The following is a 21,670-nucleotide window of genomic DNA, read 5'->3' as shown; positions in this document are numbered from 1 at the left end:
CGTTTAAGTTGAAAGTGAATTTGTGCATACTTGATAGCACTGCTGACATGTGAGCTGACACTGTTACAAGATGGCTTTTCTTAGCCTGTACAGAATGCAAGAATCCGGAATAATGGAATGTGTAGAGCTGAAAGTAACTAGATGCAGGTGGCAGACAGGAAACAGAATTTATTTGGGGTGGACTTAGCGGTGTACATGCTTAGTTCCACGAACATATGAAGCTGTTCTAATGGCTTACATAAAAAATGATTGGCTAATTGAGTAGTTATTATAACTGTTGCACACTCTCACAGAACAGCTGTGTAGGGTATACATGCTGCATATAGTTAGCAAGTCACATGTGAAGCCCCATAAAATATTAAAAAGTTGTATTATGTTATTAGATTTGTTTCAATTCTGTGATGTCATGTCTTTATAGCAGTAAGCTATGGGAAATGCTGTTAATTAAGTTACCATGTACATGTGAAACTATAAACTAAACTTGTTACCAAATACAGTCTAAGAACATCAAATTTCCAGGGGATGCCCACAGACCCCCTAGAACATGTATGCACGCATGCTGGGTGAGTGTGCTTTGCATATGCACTCACACACATACATGTCAACCTTATGGCTATACTCTTTACAAATTTCTAGATCTGCCACTGCATATTGTTTGTTAGAATAATGGTTCATGTTGTTTGTACAAGAACTATTTGTCATTGTCATCTCCCTAATTATTGATTGTATGAATGTCTGTGTTTACCTCTCCCAGTCTCCCATCGCTAGAAGCCTTGTTATACATGGCTAATTTGCTGTAATTCACTTTTAACATTCCTGTGGCAGAGTGGCACCTTGAATTCACCTTCTGCTGTTCACTCCTTGGCTTTGTAAAGCCCATTTGGTTGTGGTTCCTCGGTGTTCTATCTGGGCTTCAGGGGCTCCCATCTTTCCTCTAGTATAGGTTCTGTCTAGTTTAAGTCTCAGTGTCAAGAGTATATGCAGCATTCGTGAAGGGCAGTGTTAATAGTGCATGTGGTGATATATGAGAATGTATGTGTTATTTAATTTTGTGTCTTATGATGATAATGTGTCATTTGAGCAATTCTAACAAATAAAAGGTGCAATAATGTGGGTGTCATTTAAGTGTAAATGTGTTGTCTGATAGAGAGTAGTTTAAGCTTCCACTGTATATGTGTACCATATGGGGGAGAATCTCCCCCCTCCCCACTACTCCCCATGCACTGCCACATACCTGTGACTTATTTACATGCATCCCGAACCTTTTTCTTACAGTTATTGGACTCTACCCACTACCTGGTTCCATAAGGCATATTTGAACATTTACACCCACCCATGCCACTAACCGCAAGGAACTGTCTCTCCACCAGTGCATTTGTGACTTCAATTATCACACTCATGATATCCACCAGAGGGCACAGCCTAGGACCCCTACCCACTGCTCATACACCTTTCCTCATTGAGGCAGGCTTACCACCCACTCCAAACACGCTTGTTCAGTGCATTCAAGCAGGTAGCTTTGTCGACATGACGGAGCTTGCTTTTGACTGTCTCAGGGCCCACTCCAAGAAGACAGGAGCAGAGTTAAGGGTACAAGGTGTCAACCCACCGCATCAATTTTAGCCATTGTTTCGCCATGCCAATTACACAGTCTCATCCCACATGTGTTTCGCACACATGATGGACTATTTTTATTTAATTCTTGAAGCCCAGATGAAATTTAAGGGCAAAGTTGGTTTGGCTAGTGTAAATTTCAAGATTCAGCTAAACTGGAAGCTACATATTTGTGGAACTTGGTATCATTTGTTGTCAGGATTCCATCCAGGGTAGTTATCCTTTCTTTTAAGAGTGGCATCTGACACTTTACCTACTGCTGTTAATTTGTGTAGATGTTTTGAGAGTGGCTTTGTCCCAAACTAGATACACTTAGTGGCATAATTTGGTGCTACAGTGTTTGGCATCAATATTTTCAATAATCTACCATTCATCCTGCCTGCAAAACGTACGAGCTGGTGAGTCACCACCAGCCACAGTTCCATCAGCTGTGACGGTGACTCCTTATTGACCAGATCTTGTTATTCATAACATTACCACCAATTTGATTGCTTTGCTTGAGTTGACCTGTCCATTGGATTCAGACCACCATCTTCAGTTAGCTAGGACATGTAAATTGGAATACCTGCAGCTGTTAACAGAATTGGATCACTTGAAAATTCGTAACTTCTACAAAACTCTTGAAGTAAGTGTATTGGACAATTAGCAATCCTATTCAGGTGGAGCTGACCATCTCAAGCTTATAAGCCAAGCTCCTGGTTCTGTATATACATCTGTGCTTTGCTCCTTATACAAGCCATACTAATACTGTCACAAAGAACATGTTGTTGGGCTTATATCCTGTATGAATTCATGTACAGTTCTAAGTAGATCCCTTGTACCTAGAAACCATTATGTTGTAGCCAATAAACATTATGAACTCATTAAATATGTGACTATATACTTGGCACAAGTGACCATGAATAGGTTTTCAATTTTATGGTTATGATTTACAGGATATAATAATTTGTACTGGTAAATGGTCCATTAAGCAATTGACATATTTTGTACTGAGGGAGGAATTGTGGCGTTCCCTGTGCTTTAAATAGGATAGGAGTGTCATCCGGCTCTGTGTGACTCTGAAGCAGAGGAAACCTGAAACAAAACAAAAGTTGATGACCTGAACATTGCTAGCATATACATTGAATCAAGAGTATATAATTGGGGCAGGGAGATTGTCAAACTGCAATATATGCTGTGAAAAATGAGCCTATGGCATCATTCAATCGACTTGGTGATTTGTGTTGATTGGCGACTAAATATAAGTGCATCGGGAACACTTTGTGCATGTGCATGTAACTACACCTGAAGAAACTGAAGCTACTGAGTGAACGAATTGTGTACTCAAGAAAAGTATACCACATCATGCAGAGGAACTCAGCACTAAGAGAAAGACTGACCTGGAAAGCAAGAACATAATGCTGCCTCAGACGAATTCAGTTTCAATTTCCACATGTGCTGCACTCTGGGTCTGTGGGTCATCATTAATATCAACACTGCATGTGATGTCTTTATTCAAGATTTCATGAAGGTAACCATCCCCTGCCTTGACAGTTTTGGAGTTTCAGCCATTGCAATTCCATGCAGACCACCCGGCTTGAACTAGTAACATGTAAAATCTGGCAGGAAACAAAGGCATGTGGGTTACTTTACGAGCTCATTTTTCACAGTCTATAGTGCAGTTCAACACTCTCCTTTCCCCATTATATACTCTTGATTGAATATATATTTTTTATTATAAATGTATCTACAAAAATCTTACGTATACTAATTATACAATATTTACTCTACAAGACTATACACATTGATAAATTATTAAACAGTTGCTAGTCCAGCTAAGCTGTGAACTATATAAAAGATTATTGTATTGTTCCCTGTAGCATAAGGATGTGTATGAGGCAATACTGGCAGCCACTAAAGGTAGTAGAGGTGCTAAACGACTGGCTACCACTTTGTATCAAAATGTGGACCAAAATTTCCGAATGATGCTTCTATGGATGCTATGTTTGACCTGTTGGAAGATGAGGTATTGTAATTATGAATAATGTTGCTGAAGGAATCTTTGCTATGATACCAGTGCTTTGTCAGTTGTGTTTGTAAATGTTGACATCACTGTTGGTAGTTTATTAGCTGTTCACTCATAGGTGAGGATGACCGTGGTCAAGGTGATACCAGACATGTGTGTAGATTCTCCACAACTGAGCACTAAAATTGCTGATGTGTTGGGTCAGTTGTTATTAGTGTAGTGTTGCGTGTGTAGTTAGTATACTATGTGTATTTTTAACTTCTGAAAATTGCTTTGTGTGTGTAGTGTGTGTAGTGTGTGTGGTGTGTGTGGTGTGTGTGTGTAGTGTGTGTGTGTGTGTGTGTGTGTGTGTGTATTGTCAATTTGGAGAATTGTTAACAATGGTTTCACTGTAACTGTTTTTATATGCATTATTCACTACACACACACACACACACACACACACACACACACACACACACACACACACACACACACACACACACTCACACAATATATATATATATATATATATGTATATGCAATTTTGTACACAGAGGATCGTACAGAGCTATCACTGGTGAAGAACAGTTTAATTTTGGTGATCAAGAAATACCCGAAGGAGGCGATCGGATGGCAGGATTGTTCAGTCAAGTGATGGGTGAAGATGACATGACCAGGGAGAAGTGTATTGAGTTTGTCTGTAACTCCATCATGAAACACAAGAATGAATTGTTCACTAAAAACTTTGAAACAGAGCAGTTCTTCATTAAACAGGTTTGAAAATGAATCATGCATGACACACGTCAGAGTATTAGAGGTTTGCACATTCTCAAAAAAAGAGCATTGACCACAATACCTTTCACAGGGCCTTGACAATATTGGCGAGGTATGGCCAAGCCCAAAAGTGCCTTCAATGTGACACAAAATACTTACAATGTCCTCCTTGTGTGTCCCATTTCTTTTTACTGACAGCACAAGGTGTTGATTTGCAGTAGAGTGTTATGGCTTCCCTGTGGTTATCTAGCTGTCACAGTCATTGTGTGTATTTTCTGTAGTGACTGGATTGATTGTAAAAGCACTTCTTGTGCTGTTTCTTTCTGTGTAATTGACTCAACATAACTGAAAATGTAGCGTGATGGCCATTTCACTCCTCAGTAATTGATGGTTGGGGCATCATTCATATGCTAAATTAATTTTATGGCATGTCTATAGTGTCATTACTTTTTTCCGATGCACCAGGCATAATTGTGACCATACTTGGATTTAATTGAGGAAAAGCACAGAACACATGATTATACTCTCAAGGGTCCATTTAGATTGTAAGAATGGAGATCTTTGTCAACAAAGTGATTTGTCATCCATTTGTCACACCTGATCACTATACAGTTCTATAAACTGATACTGAAAAGTTTGTTATGTATTAGACAGTAAATTAGCCATATTTTTGGAATGCTTTAGTGTATCATCACAAAATTTTCACACAAGGTAGATAACCACTCAGTGCTTCATTGTAGTTATAAAAAAGAAATTTGGCCAATGTGCCCAAATGTGTGGTTTTCCAAAATAGGGTCACAATTATGTTACAAAAAAGTAGATATTTTACCATATCAAGAGTAAATAATGGAACAGTATTATTTGCTTTTGACCATATATAAGGGAGCCTGTATGATGTGGACAACTTGGGAGAATTTGTAGATGTGTTACTACAGTTACGTACCATGGCAACCACGAAGGGTGCTCAAGACTTGGTGGATATTGTTGCCAACCAGGCTGACCTGTCTAGTGACTTTCAAGTGAGCAATTTCCTTGTATACTAGAGGGATGAAAACAGCATCATGGGTGAACTTTAATGTGAGGGTTTACATGTTCATTAAACTTTTGGTCAGACTGGTTTGATGTACAATTGAAGCAAACACTACCAGGGGGAGGCTCTCTAAGGCTCACTGATTATGTCACCAAATCTTAGTGATTCATGCAAATCTCTTGTGCAAATCCCATGATAGTTACGTATATTGAGCTATTGACGATGTTTCCAATGGTAACTTAGTAGCTATGTGTTTAGCTATTACATGTTATAGTGATCAGTGATGAGTTAATACCACTGCTTGGTTTGAAGTAACATGTAATCATTATCTCGTCCTTATCCTGAGATCTGCAGTAGTGTACACTTTACATGTAGCATTGTACCCATGTGTATGTGTGTGCATGTGTACGTGCATGCATATTGTGTGCACGTGTACGTGCATGCATACGTGTGTGTGAAACATGTATTACACATACAATATGCATCACTAATGCCAGTTAAACATAGGACACTGATGCTGACTACATGTATCAGTTGGTCACTTGATATCGATTAGCAGTAAAGATCAGTTTAGTGAGCGTTGTCTGTGTCTATCGTAGAGTATCTTTGTGTGTATACAACAAATTATACTTTTGTGTGAAAAATTTCATTAACTTAAAGCTAATATTTGTTAATCATTTTCTGAGAAAATGGTCTATATTAACAACCTGAAAGAATTGTTTTCACAGCAAAAAAAAAATTCTGATGCAATCATTTATTGTGTTGTGTCCATTGATGTGAAGTCTGTGATCCCAGTTGTGTAGATCTGTGCTGAGTTTCATGCTTGAAGAAAGAATATTCAATACCAACTCTTGTTTCTTGTTGCAAAAATTATGAATCATAAAATACACTACTTGCTGTTCACCACAGGAGAGGGGAGCACCGTTGGATCCATTTATTAGTTTTGTATGTCACAAAGTGTTCCCCATCCTGCCAGTAATGGAGGCCAAAGATTCTATTGATGATATCCTGCAGTTGTATGCTCAGTCCTTCCTCTGTAGTGTCACCGTGGAACTAGCTAAGAGTGTTATTGAATTGTTGTATGATATGTTATTGGTGAGTTACATAGTATGTATCCTGTAAGGACATTTGTTACGCTGTATTGTGTAAGTTCAAGTACTGAATAGCCACCAGTGGTACAAAAAATTATTGATGTGGTAAAGAAAAGGATGACACAGGAGGGAATAACAAGAAATGATTATTTATGTGGCTTTATCAATAATATTTGCCTAGATAAATATTCTCCGTGTTACTGCATTTTTCTAGTTACAAGTTAGCTTCAATTTGTTGCTGTTTACAGTGTTGTATAAACACCAAACAGTACTACCATCAATATTATTATCACTACTACATGGTGGATTTTTACCATGAAGATTTTATTTTCATGAACATGCAGTGACTAGGCATTGTAATACACTTAATTTTTTATTTCTTGTGTTTTCGTGGCTACTTGCAGTATAACTCTACTATTTACCAAGTCCAAACTATCTTTGTAAACATGGTAGCCATGTATACAACTGCTTACCAATGCTTCCCTTCTTCTTCCAAATTCTAGCAGATTTTATTTTTGCGGAGAGCTGTATTTGCAGAAATTTGTGTTGCAGTCTTAAGATTTGTGATAATGTTACCGTCTCAGCAAAAACTCGACTTGTTCACACAACTTCCAATTTTTTCTTCCCAGCATTATCTGCAGTACCCAATTTAAGGAATGGATCACCAAATTTTCAGTTTACTGTGGTGAGTAGTTTTGGAATTATAGCGCTAGACAATAGGAAGAGCAAGATAATTGATTTGTACAGCTACTGTACTGAAAATACACTACAGGCGCTTACATTCACAGCCATAACTTCTGTTTACATTAGTCTACAACATATTATGTTCACGATGGATTAGCAAATCAGTCAAGTTATAGTATTAGCCCTGTAGTCACTTACACACATGGGTATGGAGGCAGTTTAGTTGAAGAAATGACAACGATCTTGCTAACATTTACTGCATTGTGAACACACGCACGTGACACGCGTACCGTTGGGGCTACAGACACAAAACAAAGATTTTGAATTCTTCATGAGCTGGCAAATAAGATGATGTATAGCTTAATTGATTTGAGTCTTCCTTCTCCAAATAATGGCCCAATAAAAACTTGTGCTTTGTTGTAGTATGCGTAATTTTATGATTTAAAAAAAATTGATTTTCTCAATACGCATGCTTGTGCGACCAAGTCGGGTTTTTGCTGAGATGGTCACAAATTACATTGTGGTGAAAACCCGCTATATGGTATATTAGTTCACAAGAAAAACATATTTAATTAGCCAAGCTGTAAAAAAGAGTACGGCCCTCAAAAAGGCTATGGTGAAAAAAGATGTGAAATCCAAGGTGGTGGCCAAGAAATGGCTGTGATGGTAGGTTAATGGTCAAAATTTAATAACGACAATTCAGGTGACTTTTGTGCCAAGACCAAGCGGCACCAAAATTCACCCGAATTGTTGCTATTAAAATTTTTTACCATTAACCTACCATCACAGCAATTTCTTGGCCGCCACCTTGGATTTCACATCTTTTTCCACCATAGCCTTTTTGAGGACCGCACTCTTTTTTACAGCTTGGCTGTTTTGGATTATATTTCACTTCTTTTTGTATTTGTATACCCCAAAGCCAGCCTATGGCTGGCTTTGGGGCTTTTTTAACCTATTTTTTTTTCTTTACCACAGGAAGAAGAAAAGATGAAGCAGATGTTAAACACTTTAAATATTTCTGATTTTATCAGTAAATGTACAAATTATGTATATATATATATAATACATAATTATATTTATTACAGAACTCTCCAGCTACATGGTGGTTTCTTTGTAACTGAACACTCTACAAAGTGACTTATTCTAGCTGATCTCTCTGCAGGGTGAATTGTTTCAGATGAACTATCTACAAGGTAACTTCTTCTAGCTGATCTCTCTACAGGGTGATTTGTTTGTAGCTGAACTCTCTACAGGTGATTTGTTTGCAGCTGAACTCTCTATATGATGGTTTCTTTGTAGCTGAACTCTCTATAAGGTGACTTCTTCTAGCTGAACTATCTCTTTCTGTAGTTGAACTCCCTACAAGGTAACTTCTTCTACAGGGTGAATTGTTTGTAGCTGAACTCTGTACAGGGTGATTTGGTTGCAGCTGATCTCTATGCAGGTTACTTGTTTCTAGCTGATATCTTCAGGGTGACTGCTCTATTAGGATGACTGCTCTATTAGAGTATCTCGATCTCGCACTTGTTACATCAAGTTGGATTTTATGTTATAACTCTGTGGCTTTAAGTCTGATTCTTCTACACCATTGAAGAGCCTTTCTAAGATGATTACTCCATCTGTACAGTGATTTTCAAAGCATTACCCCTAGTGGTTTTTCTGGTAGGCGTGGCAAATAGTTATTTTTTATTAGCTAATCTTGACTGATTGCATAATTGTTACACACTGTTGGTTTTTTCGTTGTATCTTCCTGGTTTTTAGTTCGATTTTTTTCAAACCACAAAAGGTTTGAGGATCAATAGTTAACCTATTCACCCAACGATTTTCGGATTCTTCACATAAGCGGTTTACCCTGTAGGCGTGACAACATATTGGTGTTATTTTTCGTGAATAATCGCTAATAACTCTTTGCCTGTTTATCATATTCCAGCCAAAGTTGGTACCGAGATGCGCCTTATACCCCCCTTCTGTGTGCCAAATATCAAGGCAATAAGATATGGCGTTCATGTTTTATAGCAGCTTTTGCAAGTGTGTGAAAAGAGGAAGAAAAATACGAAGAAAAAAACGAAGAAACTAAACCAAATTTTGAAGTCGCATATCTTGGGAACGCTTGAAGTGATTTCGCTTAAATTAGGTATGTGGAGTACTGAAGTTGGTGGGTGTGTCCACAGCAAAACTCGTCTTGTTTCATCAAGGCAGCACAGAGCTACGGAGGTGTGAAAATTGCGTTTTTGTTCTTCCTGTCAATATACTCACGGGTGTTGTGTGCAGGCTTCTTGGGCCGCACCACACTACCATCTGTCTTGATGTATATGTGTGACTTGAATACTGGCCTGAGGAAAACAAATTTCTTAGCCTTTAAGATAAATGTACAAGGAACTAGCTACAACAAGGTCGATCATGTGCAGAATTTTTCCAAACATGTACAGCTTTGGGTTTAGCACTATGTTAAATGCAGCAATAGTAAGCAACTTTTAAAAAAAGTTTAGTAACTAGCTAGATTTGCGTTTCTTGGTCATGTAAACTACGTAATTCAGCTATCTAGTTCAATAAAATTTAAATCCACCTGACTTCATTGCTATTTTGAGTATTGTTGAATGTCGGGATGAGAAACTAATAGACTGATTTTACGAACTGATCTTTCTCAAATTTCAAAGCTCATAAGTACCGTATTTATCCATATAAAATCCCGGGTGTTTATTTCCTATAAGTGATTTTGGATGCGGAGTGTAAACAAGCCCGGCATCTATGGAGGCCCAAGCGTTTGTTTCTTAGAGCACACGGGGCAAGGGGTGATTGTGAACAAAGTGGTGCTGAGAGTACTTATATAATCAACTTACAGTTTGGAATCTTCACTTTGCAACACTGGTATCATGCAGTACAGTGGTACTTGTATATTGGAGATCATAGGGGTGGGGTATCTGCATGAAAGTAGATTCGCACAAACTACTGACATAGTTACTCACAGTATCTTCACCCTAAGAAGGTTTGTTAATATGTTTGTAGAAACAGCACAGCAACGGAAAAAAATTAAGGCCACTAATGGTAGACCCCATTAATAGCCCAAATGTGCTGTCTTATAATCGAGACAGGTGTTTATTCGACAGCTATTACTGTATAGCCTAAATATTTCAAGAGGCAAGATTGAGCAATGTTACCTAATTAATTTTTTTTTTGCGGATTTGCAAACACTCCCAAAATGTGACTGGATTTTGGAAAAACGATCCAAATCGCACATTGGAAGTTCCGAGATAAACGGTTTTAAAGAATTGAAGCCAGCATAACTCTCCAAGGATAGCAAGCACGCGTATGAAAGTTACACAAAAGATGCATCAATCTGTTACCTTTCAAGCCACTTCCAGTACTTGTAGCTGCTTGTACAGTTTCCCGCCAAATAAGATAGAAAATCTGAGCAGTTGGACGAGCGAAGTAGTATCACGAGTGCTCACAAAGGGGTGGAGGCTGGGGGGTGGTGGGGAGGGCAAAAGTTAGACCTCAAAATGGAGGCAGACCACGATTGGAGTCCAGACACGAGATTACAGGGCTGTGCTGGCTCCTTAGTGGCTGATATGTAGCAAAATCAACAGAGAACACGTCTGGCCAACATTATAAGGCTGTCCACCAGTAAGCCACTGACTCTTGCCAAGCCAGGTCCTTCACAAGGCCTGAAACCGCCATTTGAGCACTCCACACCACCCAGAAAAGACGTGTGTAAAAACCAGCCTCGTGTAGTTTGAGTAGTGCTGAGGGTCAAAACTTGTAGTACGATGGTGTAGCTATCCACTGGTGGTGTTAGTTTGATTTTGCCTGATGTGCGATTTGGATCGGTTCTGTAAAATCTGGTCACATATAAATTATTTCTGGAGCATCACGTGAGATCACGTGACCTGGCAAGAATCCTGGAGCAGTGGAAAGAAGTCTGGTCAGTGTGTGGTGGCTGGCACTGGTCATGGAGTGATTCCAAAGTATGTTTTTGTGTGTTTGGCTCCTTTACAGCCAGATGAGTATTATATGTGACTGGATTTTGGAAAAACGATCCAAATCGCACATTGGAAGTTCCGAGATAAACGGTTTTAAAGAATTGAAGCCAGCATAACTCTCCAAGGATAGCAAGCACGCGTATGAAAGTTACACAAAAGATGCATCAATCTGTTACCTTTCAAGCCACTTCCAGTACTTGTAGCTGCTTGTACAGTTTCCCGCCAAATAAGATAGACAATCTGAGCAGTTGGACGAGCGAAGTAGTATCACGAGTGCTCACAAAGGGGTGGAGGCTGGGGGGTGGTGGGGAGGGCAAAAGTTAGACCTCAAAATGGAGGCAGACCACGATTGGAGTCCAGACACGAGATTACAGGGCTGTGCTGGCTCCTTAGTGGCTGATATGTAGCAAAATCAACAGAGAACACGTCTGGCCAACATTATAAGGCTGTCCACCAGTAAGCCACTGACTCTTGCCAAGCCAGGTCCTTCACAAGGCCTGAAACCGCCATTTGAGCACTCCACACCACCCAGAAAAGACGTGTGTAAAAACCAGCCTCGTGTAGTTTGAGTAGTGCTGAGGGTCAAAACTTGTAGTACGATGGTGTAGCTATCCACTGGTGGTGTTAGTTTGATTTTGCCTGATGTGCGATTTGGATCGGTTCTGTAAAATCTGGTCACATATAAATTATTTCTGGAGCATCACGTGAGATCACGTGACCTGGCAAGAATCCTGGAGCAGTGGAAAGAAGTCTGGTCAGTGTGTGGTGGCTGGCACTGGTCATGGAGTGATTCCAAAGTATGTTTTTGTGTGTTTGGCTCCTTTACAGCCAGATGAGTATTATATGTGACTGGATTTTGGAAAAACGATCCAAATCGCACATTGGAAGTTCCGAGATAAACGGTTTTAAAGAATTGAAGCCAGCATAACTCTCCAAGGATAGCAAGCACGCGTATGAAAGTTACACAAAAGATGCATCAATCTGTTACCTTTCAAGCCACTTCCAGTACTTGTAGCTGCTTGTACAGTTTCCCGCCAAATAAGATAGACAATCTGAGCAGTTGGACGAGCGAAGTAGTATCACGAGTGCTCACAAAGGGGTGGAGGCTGGGGGGTGGTGGGGAGGGCAAAAGTTAGACCTCAAAATGGAGGCAGACCACGATTGGAGTCCAGACACGAGATTACAGGGCTGTGCTGGCTCCTTAGTGGCTGATATGTAGCAAAATCAACAGAGAACACGTCTGGCCAACATTATAAGGCTGTCCACCAGTAAGCCACTGACTCTTGCCAAGCCAGGTCCTTCACAAGGCCTGAAACCGCCATTTGAGCACTCCACACCACCCAGAAAAGACGTGTGTAAAAACCAGCCTCGTGTAGTTTGAGTAGTGCTGAGGGTCAAAACTTGTAGTACGATGGTGTAGCTATCCACTGGTGGTGTTAGTTTGATTTTGCCTGATGTGCGATTTGGATCGGTTCTGTAAAATCTGGTCACAAATATACTATATGAAGGTCTAAATATTTCAAGGATAAAATTTTCACTGGTAACTCCCAAAATCATGAAGTCAGCGAAACTTTTCCCCCTTGAAATATTTAGGCTATTGTAGCGAAACTTTTCCCCCTTGAAATATTTAGTCTATACAATAGCCTAAATATTTTGAGGGGGAAAAGTTTTGAGGTTGAACAATGTTAAATTTTTGCAGATTTTTAGACTATATGGAGGTCTAAATATTCAGGATAAAATTTCTGCTGCTAACCTACTGAAATCTCAAAATCAGTGAAAATGCATGTTCTCCCTTGAAACATTTAGGTTATATAGTATAGCATACTATAGAGCAGCATTGTGCAAAAAAATGCCAATTTTTTGATACAATTCTGAAACTTTCTGCACAAATTGCACTCCTTATGACATTTATCATTTATTTTTTAGGTGCCATCACATATTTGACCTTTGGTGACCTTTACAGCCATCTTTACGTTGAAAATTCATCATTTTTCCCTTTTCTCCCTGAGGCATTATTTTACATGGTTAGAACATGGTTTCAAATAGTAACAATGTGGTTTTTATTTGAAGTAAATAGGTGATTTCATTTCAAAGTTATGACTGCATATTAGCCACAAAATTTAAAGTTACTTGTTCATTGGTAATTTATACCTCAAGGGTAAATAGTTCTGTCACTAATAAAGTGGCATAACTGGAATGAGCTATTCACTTCAAACAAAAGTCAACTACAACTTGTTTCTTAGTTTAATACCTTTAATGTTTTAACAGTGTAAAATAATGCCCCAGGGAAATAAATACAGTATTAATGATGAATTTTCAATGTAAAATGACTGTAAAGGTCACCAAAGATCAAATCTGCAGTGGCACTATATCAAAAAATAAATGATATGAGGAGTGTAATTTGTGTGGAGTATTTCATAATTGTATCACAAAGTGTAAGAAATGCCCATTTTTTGCATTATGCCGCTCTATTATACGAGAAAATATGGTATCACTTTCTGGCATAAGATTATTATATGTGAGGAAGTCATAAGTGACTTCTTACATGTTATGTTTCAGTGGTGGATCTAAAGGGAGGCATAGGGGGAATGTTCCCCCTTCCCCTGCACAAAAAAATCAAGATACTCTAATAGAGCAGTCCGTCAAGTGCTCTAATAGAACAGTCACCACATGTAACACTATTTAGAATCCTCCACAGTTAACAACTGGCATCTGCAGTACCATCCCATAACACATTTAGCCTGCAGGTGGTAGGAATATTTGAAAATATAATGCTTTGTATGCTTAACAATTGGCTCATAATTGAACTACCTACGTATGACTGCCTACAACTTCTGATCAACACAGATCACTAATAGGAAGCATGATTTTTTACAATAATACTATCTCTGCTCTACTTAAAAATAACAGTCCTGAAAGATATGAAATACCTTTGCTTCTGGGTGGCTGTGCCCCCAGACCCCATGCTCAGGGGAGGGGGGATCAAAGGGTTCCACTATTGAAGAGCCTTGATGTCAATTTTTTTCTCTAATTCAGTATACAAAATCAGTTTATCAGTCAAATAAGTGCTCATTTGAAATACTACTAGTAACAAAGCATTCATTTTACTACAAAATCACTTGAAACTGCTACCCCAGCATCTTTATACGAAATAGGTGCCTCTATCATTTTGATGGTTGTAAAATTACTTATAAAGACTTCATTGCATTTCTGTGGTAAGGTTTAAGATTTAACAGTTAGTTAGACATTTCCATAGGGTAATTAAGTAGCTAGACTAAATTGCAATTACCATGTTCCAGAGTGGACCCCTTTTTGAAAGTCTGGATCTGCCCCACTACTACAATCCTCCAACACCTCCTGGACCTGCCCCCTGTGTTTGTAATAAAATTTACTTGGTGACAATGAATAAAAATCTAATCTACACATTTAATGCCTATTTTCTACCTACACAGATTCACAAAGTTGTACACGCAATCACTGGAGATATTAACAGTTTGGTTAAGGTATGTGTTGTGTGTAGATTAACCCTCAGGGTTACTCATGTTCTGTGAATGTGTAGGATTTCTTTCATAATCCGCCATCATACCATAGATAATATACCTCCGGACATCTATGATCATACAAAACAAAAATTAAACTGTTATTCTTAAAAGTAAGAGGTACCATAATTTCCTTTTTATTTCATTGTAAAATAATTTTCGTGTGCAAAAACTTGTACGAAAATTTCTTGCACAAAATTTTTATAAAAGATCGAAATACTCTAATAGAACAGTCATTCATGTAAATCATATGAAAATATTTTTACAACGAAAATTTTTTACATGAAAATAAAGCAAATTACGGTATGTATTAAAATTGTGACTGCATGGATTTTGGAAAAACGATTCAAATCGCACATTAGAAGTTTCAAGATAAACGGTTTTAAAGAATTCAAGCCAGCGTAACTCTCCAAGGATAACAAGTACGCATATGAAATTTACACTAAAGATGCATCAATCTGTTACCTTTCAGACCACTTCCAGTACTTGTAGCTGCTCATAGAGTTTCCCACCAAATAAGATAGAACATCTGAGCAGTTGGATGAGCAAAGTAGTATCACAAGTGCTCACGAAGGGGTGGAGGGTGGTGGGGTGGAGGCAGACCACGATTGGAGCCCAGAGACGAGATTACAGGGCTGTGCTGGCTCCTTAGTGACTGATATGCAGCAAAATCCACAGAAAAACATCTGCCCAACATTACCAGACTGTCCACCAGTAAACCACTGATTCTTGCCAAGTCAGGTCCTTCACAAGGCCTAAAACTGCCATTCGAGCTCTACACACCACCCAGAAAAGACGTCTGTTGAAAGCAGCCTCGAGTAGTTTGAGTAGTACTGAGTGTCTAAACTAGTAGTGTGATACTGTAGCTATCCACAGGTGGTGTTAGTTTGATTTTGCCTGATGTGCGATTTGGGTCGGTTTTGCAAAATCTGGTCACGATTGTGTTTTGATTCTTGTGTTATGTGAATTCATTACAGCAACCAAAAATAGTGCAGGCAAGGTATAGATTATGTGTATGAGTATAGTGTGTGTATAGTCATGTTGATAGATGTGTTGGAACAACTCCTACCTCTTACTGTTTTCCTCTCTAGCAAGAGACCAGTACCAACTTAATGACACAGCTACTTCACCAGCTCCAAAGAGAAAAGTCTCTCCCATCAGACTCAGCTCTGCAGCAAATGCCGCAACAGCAGGAAAGCATCAACCATGGTCTGTATATGAACCATCAAAAGGCAGTTACAGTAACAAGCTAGACACCAGTGACTTACCAGAAAGTAATTGGCAAGATGGCTGGGGTACAGGAAGATGCAATAGATAAGGTCGTGGTAGAGGCACTTGGAGAACTGGTGGAAGGTGGACATAACTTCAGTTATAATATAGCAGTAGGGTCATTCCATACCAAATCAACAAAAAAAAATCCGGACCCCTTTTGATTTTCGTGAAATTTGGCACAAACATGGACCTTTTCAAGAAACTTTCTCACACCAAAATTTGGCTCATTTCATAGGTCTCCCTTTAAGTTATGACCACTCAAAGTTGCTGCAGAAAATTTTATTTTGCTTACATGTCTTCAATAAAATGGCCATAACTTTGCTTGTGATTGACGTAGATACATCTAGTTAAGAGGTTTGAAATGCTTATTAAATTCCCTTTCAGGTGATATATTATGTTTTATAATTGCTCAAAGGAAAAGGTCAAACCACAAAAATGTAGCTTTTTTCTTTGATCTTAGTTTTCAAAAATATATATTGTTTAATTAAATTTATTTTTGGTTTACATGTTGCTCTAATACCCATCATTCACCAATGTGAGTTTAAAGTTGGGACCAATAGTAGATCATGAGTTATAAGTGTTAATGTATAGCCTTGTAATCACTGCTGTTTGTATGGTTCAAATACGCAAAAACGCAATACGAATTGCAAGTAACTTTATATAATAGTACGTCACAATTATTTTATACATTGATGGTTTGTAAGTAAAGTTAACTTGTTTATGTTTTGTAAGAAAACCCAGTAAAAGCTTGTAATTAAATACATATACTCAAGTAATTTACCCCTTATCAAGCTTGTATATATTGTTTCTGATTATGACACCAAGTCTATTATATAGTAGTGAAATATTGAACTTGATGACATTTTCACTATCTACAGTAACTGCTACTGCTACTGTTAGCATTTAATGCTGATTGTTGATATGCAAGTCTGTATTTTGATACACAAATGTAGCTATAGTGGAAACTGTCTAAGCCAGTCAGGCCAATTTTTTTGGCCTTAATAATGTAGGTGGCTATTTATATAGTTTGATGTGTACAAATCTCTTACTTGAACAATTTAAAGTTGGCCCTTAATAGAAAGGTGGCCTTTCATTACAGGCGGCTGCTACGACAAGTTCCACTGTAATTTGAAACACTTACAAATAAAACAATGTTACGTATCTGCATTCACACAGGCATGAATGTTTCAATATTGTAATCTACTAGAGCTTTTCTAACAAGTAGTAATGAATGACTGATGTAGTATTAACAGTCTTTTCAATTTATACCTTCAAAAATTCAATTGTGTACTGATATCAATGTATCAAGTTTCCATGTGAATGATTGTAGAGACTGTCATGCAATATGCACCACTTTCAGTCTCAACTTTTACTGTAAAGCTCTGATTTAACTTTGAAGTTAGTTGCGTTGACCCTTTCTTTAATGACCCTTTCTTTAATCGATTGTTGATGTATTTCACTTAAAGCTATAGATATGCATCAGTGTGCAATTGCTGTAGTGAACCTTCGTACAATGTAATTTCTATGGAAAATTTCTATGATTCTATGATTCTCAATTGTAGAATCAAATTATGAGCTACATTGCTATTTTCATTATGATACAGTTGATGTATGGAGTATAAGCTAGTCACCTTAGGGCCAAAATTTCTGGGCCTTAATGTGCAGGTAGCTGCTTAATACATTTGCATAAGTGTATAGCAACAATTTAAAGTTGGCCTTATTGGAGTGGTAGCCTTTCTATACAGGTGGCCACTTTCCACTCTATTCCATCAAATTTTTAATTTAACGAGGAAGACAATGCATAGTGGTTTTAGAAGTGTACATTTTTCCAGCAAAGGCAGCATTTATAGGTTCAAACATATAAAGGTGGCCTTTAAGTGGCCATGCAGTAGTAGGCTTTCCCTTTCAAAGTATGATTCAAAAGTGATATACAGTGTAACATATCTTAGCGGCTACCTTAAAGGCCACCTTTTTATAAGGGCCAGCTTAAAATAGAATATTATTTCTACTCTAATGTAACTATATGAAGCAGCTATCTAGGTATTAAGACCAAGAAGCTTTGGATATCACTAAGACATGGCATTTCGATTCCACTTTACATGTACATATGTATGAATAACTGTGTCGTGTGCATCCATTATACACACGTATAAGATTGGAAACTATCATCATAATCTGTGGCTGAATATTATTGTACAGTAAGTAAAATAGTTGGAATATCATTAGTTGTACAGTAAATCTCTTATAAATACAGCTACCTCTATAATAAGACCACCTATATTTTATAGGACACTGAACTACAGCAAAAAACATAATCAGTGATTCCTTTATTAGGCAGCCTTATTATTGCTCCAACTTTCTTAGCTTTAAAAGTGGCTCTGTTAGTATGGTTTCACTGTAGTGAGTCTTTGTCAATACAAACCCTAACTATTTTAATGCATAAATGATTTTTGACATGCTAATATAAGGTTACTTGCAATTGGTATTGGAAATTACACTGAAAAATACCATACAAACAGCAGTGATTACAAGGCTACACATTAACACTTATAACTCATGATCTACTATTGGTCCCAACTTTAAACTCACAGTGGTGAATGATGGGTATTAGAGCAACATGTAAACCAAAACTAAACTTAATCAAAGAATACATATTTTTGAAAATTAAGATCAAAGGAAAAAGCTACATTTTTGTGGTTTGACCTTTTCCTTTGAGCAATTATAAAACATAATATATCACCTGAAAGAGAATTTAATAAGCATTTCAAAAATCTAAACCAGATGTTTCTACGTCAATCACAAGCAAAGTTATGGCCATTTTATTGAAGACATGTAAGCAAAATAAAATTTTCAGCAGAAACTTTGAGTGGTCATAACTTAAAGGGAGACCTATGAAATGAGCCAAATTTTGGTGTGAGAAAGTTTCTTGAAAGGGGCCACGTTTGTGCAAATTTCATGAAAATTGAAAGGGGTCCAGATTTTTTTTTGTTGATTTGGTATGGAATGACCCAGGGGTCATTCCATACCAAATCAACCAAAAAAAATCCGGACCCCTTTCGATTTTCATGAAATTTGGCACAAACATGGACTCTATCAAGAAACTTTCTCATACCAAAATTTAGCTCATTTCATTGGTCTCCCTTTAAGTTATGACCACTCAAAGTTTCTGTTGAAAATTTTATTTTGCTTACATGTCTTCAATAAAATGACCATAACTTTGCTTGTGAGTGATGTAGAAATTTCTAGTTTAGAGTTTTGAAATCATTATTACATTCTCTTTCAGGTGATATATAATATTTTATAATTGCTCAAAGGAAAAGGTCAAACCACAAAAATATAGCTTTTTCCTTTGATCTTCATTTTCAAAAATATATATTCTTTAATTAAATTTATTTTTGGTTTACATGTTGCTCTAATACCTATCATTCATCACTGTGAGTTTAAAGGTGGGACCAATAGTAGATCATGAGTTATAAGTGTTAATGTGTAGCCTTGTAGTTACTGCTGTTTGTATGGTATTTTTACAGTGTAATTTCTAATACCAATTGCAAGTAGCCTTATATTGGTATGTTAAATATCATTTATGCATTAAAATAGTATTGACAAGGGCTCACTACAGTGAACCCATATTAACAGAGCCACTTTTAAAGCTAAGAAAGTTGGAGCAATAATAAGGCTGCCTAATAAAGGAATCACTGATTATGTTTTTGCTGTAAGTTCAGCGTCTCCAATCTTATATGTGTGTATAATGGATGCAAACGACAGTTATTCATACATATGTACATGTAAAGTGGAATTGAAATACCATGTCTTAGTGATATCCAAAGCTTCTTGGTATTAATACCTAGATAGCTGCTTCATATAGTTGCACTAGAGTAGAAATATCCTATTTTAAGTTGGCTCTTATAAAAAGGTGGCCTTTAAGGTAGCCGCTAAGGTATGTTACACTGTATATCACTTTTGAATCATACTTTGAAAGAGCAAGCCTACTACTGACCACTTAAAGGCCAACTTTATATGTTTGTACCTATAAACAATGCCTTTGCTGGAAAAATGTACACTTTTAAAACCACTTACTCGTCAGAAATTTGATGGAATAGAGTGGAAAGTTACCACCTGTATAGAAAGGCCACCACTCCATAAGGGCCAATTTTAAATTGTTGCTATACACTTATTGCAAATGTATTAAGCAGCTACCTGCACATTAAGGCCCAGAAATTATGGCTCTAAGGTACCTGACTTTAACTCCATACATCAACTGTATCATGATAAAAATAGCAATGTATATAGCTCTTTTATAATTAGAATCACAGAAATGTTCTATAGAAATTACATTGTAGAAAGGTTCACTACAGCAATTGCACACTGATACATATCTATAGCTTTAAGTGAAATACATTAACAATCAATTAAAGAAAGGGTCAAGGCAATTAACTTCAAAGTTAAATCAGAGCATTATAGTAAAACTTGAGACTGAAAGTGGTGCATATTGCATGACAGTCTCTACAATCATTCACATGTAACTTTGATATGCAATGAAATCCAGCAGCGGAGCAAGTAGTTGATATGAGGGAGGCTGGGCTGACCCAGACTTATTTCTATAGTTTGGTAAGGTGAGACCAAAAAAAAAAAAAAAAAAAAAGGTCACAACCAACTGACAAGAGCTTTCTACCTCACCAGCTACCATTTCTAGCTGATAAACTACATAAAAATCCTTACATAGCTCACTACACACTGATCACTTTATTAGAGTGACTGCTCTATTAGAGTATCTCGATCTTTATCACAGTTTTCAACCCCACTCCAAGAAAGATAATTTCTGTGTGATATCATTCTGAGGGGGGGCTTCAGCCCCCTAGCCCCCCCTTTCCACCGCCTATGATGAAATCTGATGCATTGATATCAGTACACAATTGAATTTTTGAAGGTATAAGTTGAAAAGACCGTTAATACTGCATCAGTCATTCATTACTACTTTTTAAGAAAATCTCTAGTAGATTACAATATTAAAACATTCATGCCTGTGTTAAGAACAAAGAATGCAGCTACATAACATCATGTTTTATTTGTAGTGTTTCAAATTACAGTGGAACTTGTCTTAGTGGCCACCTGTAACGAAAGGCCACCTTTCTATTAAGGGCCAACTTTAAATTGGTCTAGTAAGACATTTATACACATCAAACAATATAAATAGCCACCTGAATATTAAGGCCAAAAAAATTGGCACTGACTGGCTTAGATAGTTTCCACTATAGCTACATTTGTGTATCAAAATACATACTTGCATATTAACAATCAGCATTAAATGCTAACAGTAGTAGTAGCAGTTACTGTAGCTAGTGAAAATGTCATCAAGTTCAATATTTCACTACTGTATAATAGACTTGGCGTCATAATCAGAAACAATATATACAAGCTTGATCAGGGGTAAAATACTTGAATATATGTATTTAAGTAGCTATAAGCTTTTACTGAGTTTTCTTACAAACATAAACAAATTAACATTACTTACAAACCAACAATGTATAAAATGATTGTGACATAGTATTATATAAAGCCACTTGCAATTGGTATTGCATCTTTGCATACTTGAACCATACAAACAGCAGTGATTACAAGGCTATACATTAACACTTATAACTCATGATCTACTATTGGTCCCAACTTTAAACTCACAGTGGTGAATGATGGGTATTAGA

General features: G+C 37.4%; 2 protein-coding genes across 6 annotated transcripts in view; both read left to right on the top strand.

Moving 5' to 3' along the window:
- The window catches only part of LOC136260211 (myotilin-like), a 43,583-nt gene extending 27,498 nt beyond the window's left edge, over positions 1-16,085 (top strand). For all 5 annotated transcript variants that reach the window (XM_066053853.1, XM_066053850.1, XM_066053851.1 and 2 more), the window contains 7 exons: positions 3,474-3,619; positions 3,738-3,819; positions 4,156-6,500; positions 14,613-14,663; positions 14,720-14,812; positions 15,677-15,699; positions 15,791-16,085. The gene's annotated coding sequence lies outside the window, so the exon portion shown is untranslated. The remainder of the gene's footprint in view (positions 1-3,473; positions 3,620-3,737; positions 3,820-4,155; positions 6,501-14,612; positions 14,664-14,719; positions 14,813-15,676; positions 15,700-15,790) is intronic.
- LOC136261179 (apoptosis inhibitor 5-like) lies at positions 1,528-16,017 on the top strand. The gene is made up of 8 exons (XM_066055152.1): positions 1,528-1,590; positions 3,474-3,619; positions 4,156-4,375; positions 5,311-5,394; positions 6,315-6,500; positions 14,613-14,663; positions 15,677-15,694; positions 15,748-16,017. The coding sequence occupies exons 1-8, from the start codon at positions 1,528-1,530 to the stop codon at positions 16,015-16,017; spliced, it is 1,038 nt and encodes a 345-aa protein (XP_065911224.1).
- Positions 16,086-21,670: the final 5,585 nt, after the last annotated feature.

This window comes from Dysidea avara, chromosome 7, assembly GCF_963678975.1.
Source record: "Dysidea avara chromosome 7, odDysAvar1.4, whole genome shotgun sequence".
NCBI classification, from domain to species: Eukaryota; Metazoa; Porifera; class Demospongiae; order Dictyoceratida; family Dysideidae; genus Dysidea; species Dysidea avara.
This window is presented reverse-complemented; position numbering and strand designations above follow the sequence as displayed.

Excerpts from the sequence above, each read along its gene's own strand:
- LOC136261179 (XM_066055152.1), top strand. The coding sequence starts at position 1,528 with ATGACGGAGCTTGCTTTTGACTGTCTCAGGGCCCACTCCAAGAAGACA. Across the intron at positions 1,591-3,473 it reads AGACAGGAGCAGAGTTAAGG|CATAAGGATGTGTATGAGGC; the intron begins GTACAAGGTGTC and ends TGTTCCCTGTAG. Across the intron at positions 4,376-5,310 it reads AGCAGTTCTTCATTAAACAG|TTACGTACCATGGCAACCAC; the intron begins GTTTGAAAATGA and ends GTGTTACTACAG.